The sequence below is a fragment of the Nestor notabilis genome, unplaced genomic scaffold, assembly GCF_000696875.1.
Source record: "Nestor notabilis isolate BGI_N333 unplaced genomic scaffold, ASM69687v1 scaffold16077, whole genome shotgun sequence".
In the NCBI taxonomy this organism is placed as follows: Eukaryota; Metazoa; Chordata; class Aves; order Psittaciformes; family Psittacidae; genus Nestor; species Nestor notabilis.
The window spans coordinates 7947-14832 of record NW_009937962.1 but is presented as its reverse complement, the minus strand read 5'-3'; the positions used below and the strand labels follow the sequence as shown (position 1 = coordinate 14832).

Sequence of the window (6886 nt, the reverse complement as noted above, 5' to 3'; positions counted from 1 at the left end):
GGAACTTTCTCAGGCCATTACCCCCTTGTACCCAGCAGGGTAACAACTCCTGAACAGGACAGTGGCAAGCTGACTAAAGGTAACGTGAACGATTTTAACCATGGAGGTCATCGGCGTTCTGTGAGTGCAGTGACACTCTGAAGAAACATTCAGAAATGGGATCCACAATCCATGTGGAGAAGGATACTATAAGCAAAATTAAAAGTCTATTTATATTTATCCATGATGCTCGCTACAAAAGGAGAGGCATATTGAGTAGTGCAATAACATCTCTAACGTGACTTTTCCTAAGTGTGAATGTAGTTTGTCATTACATGACTTCATGATCTTCCTAGTTTTGTCTCATTAGAAGAATATTACATGAGCATCACACAGTTGCTGAGAAATGTACAATTACTTTATTTCATCAGCGATATTTTTCTTCCACAGTAATAGGAAGTAATTGTACTAGTGATGTTTCAATGTTATTATGCCATTGAGGTAATAGAAAGAGAATCCATTCTATATTAAGTCTTAGAGCAACACATCCCACTCTAGCTTTTACTATCAATGTCTTTAAAAGACCTTACTAACTTAAAAATTACAGTGCTGCCTGGAAAATATGTTACTTCCTGGTATTAAAGATAGTTGCAGAATAACAGCATTGGAAAGAGATGACAGAATGTTCCAGGTTTTAATATATGGAATTCATAATTATAACAATATCAAGTTTATAGTCTGTTTCCCTGAACAATAAGCTCACTATTTTTATACAGCCAGTGTTTTGACCTGATACTGTTAAGAAAAGGACAAATGAATTTATGAAGTAGAAAAATGCAAATACTGAGCTACAAGAACTGAGAGAATAATTCAGGGATAAGTGGAGTCTACTTCATACCTACAGAAGGAGATAGATATAACAGGTCAAATTCAAGGATATGTCTTCTAGAATTCTAAAGTTGTCCCTGCTTTTTCAGCTAGAAATTCAGTTTCTTCCTTACATTCTCTATACTATTATGTAGTGTTGCTGCATTCAGTCAAGTATAAATTATGTTCCTTCCCTCAGTTGGTTACATTCAGTAGTTGATGGAGATCTCAATAATGAAGATTTTGACAAGCAATGTATGAAGGTCACTAATCACATTGCAGCAAGTAAATAGTGTAGAATGACCAAAATATGCATAATACATTCATCCTTTCAGTATCTCGGAGCAAGAAGATGCAGGGGGGAAAAAGATGTCACCATCATCACTACCTATTGCAATGCAATGAAAAGTGACTGGTATTTCTTATAGAAATGTTGACTACTAAGACCATTTCCCAAGGTTTTCTTCACGATATGGGGTTAAATCTGAACTGTTTTAAATTCAAGCCGTCTATGCTTTTGTGAATCTACCGCTGCTTCTGACTTAAGTAGGTTTTAAGCCTTTTTTTATACATGCTATATTAATTTGACTATTTACTACCACAATGTGTGATCTGTTTAATAACCTTATATTTAGCAAATACTAATTTAACTTCTCGGTGTTATAATAGTTACTGTAACTAAAGTCTTCAGGATGTTCCTTTAATGCAACTCAGGCAAAATCAAGTAGCATATCTGCCACTGAGGTTTCTGGTAGCCAGAGCAAGAGCATACATAGAACTGTAACTGTCAAAGTTTTAACTGTCAGCTGTAAAACAATTCAGAAAGAGATTTTTTTGCATGATATACAAAATGAAGGGAATTAAGCAGAGCTGAGATTATTGTTAATGGAGTATGAGATTGCTCAACTGTTTGCTCACTAGCTGGGAATGGACCTTGGGTCACAAGACTTAAGACAAAGCCTTCGCAATTCACAGCCATGTTCTTACATTAAATGGTCCATTTCCTTTGAGTTTAAAGAAGATGTCAATTTCTTATGCATTTTATTACAAAATGTGGAGTGTTTTTATAATAATAAAAGTAATATGGTCACGACTTGGTGTGTTGTTGAGAGGACAAAAACAGAGGCAGAGGAGTGGTTTTCCTACGTCATCCATGAGTGACAAGCTTGTGTTCTTAGAGGTCACTCCTCTATTTAGTAGACCACGCTAAGGAATACTTACCATAAAAGCTGGATAAATTTATTTGAATGTGCAAAAAAACTGAGCACATATGGAAAATGGCCTGACAGGTTATGCTTAAGCAAATCTACAAGACCTGTAGACATTCCTGAATTTAAAGCAACAATTAGCTCCATGTTTTCTCATCACAGGTTCTGCAAAATTACCATGCATTTTACCCTGATGCTGGGCTTAGGGTCAGAAATGGCATATAGTTAAATGAGGGCCTTTTAAGAAGGGGAAGGAAGAAGGATTGCTTATGATCTCCAGCAAAATAGCCCTTAAAAGCTCTGTGGTGATGGAGTCCTTGCTATATCAGAGCATGGTAGAAGACAGTCCCTAAGTAGCTTCTAGACTGCAACCAAAAATTGTTACTTCAGTTAAAAGAAAGAATCCAGATTTGAATGGCTGCCTTAAGTAATTCTACAGCTAGACCTACAATCTGTTAATTCTATTGTGGAAGACAATAATGAAACAGTCCAATAGATTAATTTTCCTGAAGGTTTTCCTGCGTCCCAGCTGTCTCTACAGCTTTACAAAGCTCTCCTCTGATACTCTACCTCCTGGGTGACAGTGCTACCGCCCCTCCTCCAAAGCAGATGCTGCCATAGTTCAGGACCTATATTCACTGGTAATCAGTGTGATCTTTCCTATGCTTCTGGGTAAGCAGTAATCATGAACTGTTTCATGTTAAAAAGATGGTGAACAGGCATTTCTCTTTGATCATGAGGTAAATTAGCTGAAACCCCTTTGGGAAGTAGGATCTAGAGTTAAAAAACATGATTTTTTTTTTTTCCAATGAAAGCAAGCCCTCCAAAGAATTTATATGCAAGAAGGGAAGTGTATTTACTAAATGGGTTATTTAGACCTAACTGCAATTCCAAGCTAGGGGTTTTTTTTATTTTATTTCAAGATATATTTAGTAATACTGTCAAGATACATGTTCCATTAGTTCTAACGGGAATGAATGCTTCACAACAGAACATGCTTCTCACTTTTCAATGTATCCTTTGGCGATATTCAGTATTTCATGTGCTTGGACTATAAACCACTAAAATTAATGTGGTTTTTGTGAAATTATTGCATACTTTTTTTGGGGGTGTCTATGATATTATTATAATAATAAGGATACTGCATATGCAACAGTGCTTTGAGCTGTACAGAGCTATATTTATGTGACAAGCTGAAGGGAGCACCTCATATAGAGGTGAACAGGAGCTGACTTACCAGGTCTATTGGCTGACTAACAGATGCAATGCCAGGCTGCTTGCAACAGTCAGTGAAGAGCCACCAATCGTGTTCCCAACAGAGGTAAGTTCAAGTTTTTTTAATACAAGGTGCAGGAAATGCATACAAATGTCTACACTTTGTTCCTGTCTTAACACAGCAAGTTGGAGATGTGATCTTTGAAAGTTAAAGTTTATTATCTGCTTGATATCAGTAATAACTGTTCAGACTAAAATACAGAATTATTCAGGTGAGATAAAAGGAAGAATCCAGTTTGTTCATTTTTCTTTTATATCTCAGAAATACGAACTCAGGTTTTAAATTATGTAGAGATAGTTTTGCATCGCACTCTAGCACAAAAACCACTTTTCCCAAGGATGAATTACGTATATTTTGTCATTTTGTTGGCTGATGCTGCAATGTTTAATTCATTTGTTTGATTGCAGTTTGAGGTGGTGTTCCAGTACAGAGCTATTTGCTCTAGGGGCAAGGTGACTGCAGGCAGGATGTGGCATGATTAGGTACTTGTAAGCAGCGCTGATGAGTAAAAATATAAACGTGGAGACAAGAGACTCTTGAAGATAATGATCACAGAGGGTGGGATTTAGAAAGCTGACCAAATAACACTGAAGATCTATAAAGTACTTTTGACATTGCCAGTGATTGGAACTTGCTGCAATTATCAGTACATGAGAAAACTGTGAACAGAACTTGCTGCCCTGCTCTTTAATTTAACACCTGATTATTAACAGTTACATAAACAAGACTGAGACTGAATAGAGTCTGAATCATTATTTTTCCAAAAACATGAGAGAGGTAGCTGTTTTCTGAAGGCATTCAAGGCAATGGTCATTTATCCACCATCCCCAGTGCAGCTACTGAAGTATGCTGTCACCTCCAGGCATACTTTGTAGGTTTCTTTCCATGTTAGTGCCCAAAGAACTTGAGTGATTATCGTGTTCTTCAACAGAAAAGCAGAGCTTTGTAAATGATCACCACTGTAACCAAAAGGTCCAGTTTTGGATCCGCACAAACTGATTTTGACCTTGACTTCACAGAAACCAAATCACTAGCTGCTCCTTCATTGCTGCCACTGGTTCAACCCTACAAAGCTAGGTCAAGATCTCTATGGGACTGGGGAGCAGCTTTGCTGCCAGCCTTGGTGGTTATTTCTCTGCCACAGTTTATTGCCCTCATCATGAGGGCGGCACAAGAGCCACAGATAATCTCTTCAACTGCTTCAGGTAACCCTGACAAGAAACTTGTCAGAGCTATTTGTTATGCTTTCAGTAGTTCAGATCTTGTTCTCCACTTTCCCTGCAATCCCTGAAAGGTTTCAAAGCCAGCCAGAAAGTAGAGTTGGGCTCTGCAGTTGAATGCATTGGTGTAATAGCTGCTACACTTATAGTACTCTGGGCTGTCCCAGTGGATCAGCGGGTACTTTAGTCTTCCTGGGCATTGTACTTTGCATAAGATGGCATCCAAAGAATCAGAAATGGAAACAATGTATTCCAAGCACTGAAAACTATTTAAAATGAGTAGACAATACATTGGAAGATGAATCCAAACGCAGCTGGACCTTCCTTTTGTATGCTGGTATTCCTCCCTGGTTTACTAACGTTGTTCTATTTGACCTCAGACAGGCCATTTAGGGAACACCTGTACATTTATTTGTTTCATTTAAAAAAACAACCAAACAAAAAAAACCCACAACAAAAAAATCAGAAGTCTGTAGGAAGGTCAATAGAGCTTATTTAGAATCAGCTGGATTCAACAGAAATCTAATTAGAGCCTTTCTTGTTTTGTTAATACTTTAATTCTGAAGAATTTTGCTGGGAAGATCAATATGTGTTCAATCTGAAGGGTTCTTCTTTCCCAATGTTTAGGCAGCTTGAAGCCAGTAATGTCATGGTCTAAATCAAGATCTGAAGAGGAAAGCAGATTCTTCATTCTGTCACTGTGTATGTGGGACAGAACAGAGATGGGCTAATAAGTACCAAGACCAGCAATATAATGACGTAGGAAGAACATGTCCAGGGCCTTCTGGAAGTTACCAAACAAGTTTCTTAAACTACTTTTAGGTGTTGTTCAGAGGTGACTCAAGGTTTGAAGTGTCTATCATGTTTTGTGAGTAAAACTAGTTAATTAAAAGTCCCTGTATGTTCTTGGTTAAGTGCAGAAGACTGTGAAGAATGGCCCCACACTTCGTAGTAGGCTAAAATGATTTTGCTTTTAATCTTCTTTTGAGAGGAGATAATGCTGTAAAGATTCAAATAAGATTTCTAAAAAATTTTGGACTTATATAAAATTGGAATGGGAATCTGTTCTTAAGATCCATTGCTCCTTTTTATAATCTTCAATTTCACAGTAAGGAGGGAATATAGTCCAGAGACATCAAAGAGCCAGAATTGTGCTTGCAGCTATTAGTTCTCAGATGAAAAAAAAAACAAAGCTAAAATTTGCAGCCCAAAGGAATCTAACTCTCCAGCACCTTTTGATAAAGGAGTCCAAGTACACACCAAATAAATATTTAAAATCCTAATACTGATTTGGAATGCAGCTTATTTAAAAGGAACATTCTGGCAGCATGTGAGCATTTGACTTGCATTCATTTAAAATTTAGACTGATTTGCTGTTTCTTGAGATTACTCCACATTTGGTTATTTGTGATATATCATATTTTCACAGAAATGTATCACAGTTGAGAATCTCAACAGAGAATCTGATCTCTTTGCAGTAAGAAGTTACAGACGATCCACATCAGCTGTTTGTTCACCCAAGACTTTATTAACAACAACAAATGAAACTGTGAGAAATGAGATTAGTGGGGCTTGCCTGAAAAGAACCTGCTTATTGGACTCGTAAAGGTTTATCCACAATCCATCATTGAAATAAAGCTTTACTTCCACTGTAGAGAAGTACATCACAATAATGGTAGGGATCCAGAGCAAGCTCATATTCTGTGATAAATGACAAGACTTCCATGGTGTTCAAAGCATTATCAGAATCCATTTCATACCTCATCTGTTATTATAAGCATAAAATGTGCAAATATTCTTCACTGCTGTAAATGTCAGCATGCTGGGGGCAAATGCTTTGATTTTCTATCAGCAAATAATGTTAAATTATATAGTGTTTAATCATGCTTAGTGAGAGTGATGAACTTTAAAGAATGAGTTTCTTTCAAATCACTCCATCTTCAGTTCTCCTGGAAATGGACATCATCATTTATAAAACCCTGAAAAAACCTTCTCCAGCCTGAGGCTTCATGATGGTTCAAGGCTCATGGTAGAGCACCAAAATACAAAGCTATTTAGACATCAGAAGTCTTTTGATTGAGGCAACCAGGTATTTGAGCATAGAATTTGAAAGTTAACTTTGAAAATCAGAACCCTCATATAAAGTAATTCTGGCAGCTTTCAGGCCAGTGAAGTTATTTGCTTTTATAGAAGCCTACATTACCTGGTATGACACAACAAAACTGCTAATTTCTAAATAAAGCAGTTGCATTTAGCAGACCAGATTTTAAGCGGTTGGAAGGTAGGAGTGCTCCACTGGAGTAACTGGAGGTCTGTGGCTTTATACGTGTGGAGAA

At 37.2% G+C, this 6886-nt stretch overlaps 1 protein-coding gene across 1 annotated transcript in view; it reads left to right on the top strand.

Moving 5' to 3' along the window:
- ATP10B (ATPase, class V, type 10B) overlaps positions 1–141 on the top strand; it is a 51366-nt gene extending 51225 nt beyond the window's left edge. Inside the window, 1 exon segment of the mRNA XM_010019088.1 lies at positions 1–141. This exon segment is cut by the window's left edge and continues 24 nt beyond it. Coding sequence (XP_010017390.1) covers positions 1–141 — 141 coding nt within the window.
- The last annotated feature ends 6745 nt before the right edge of the window (positions 142–6886 follow it).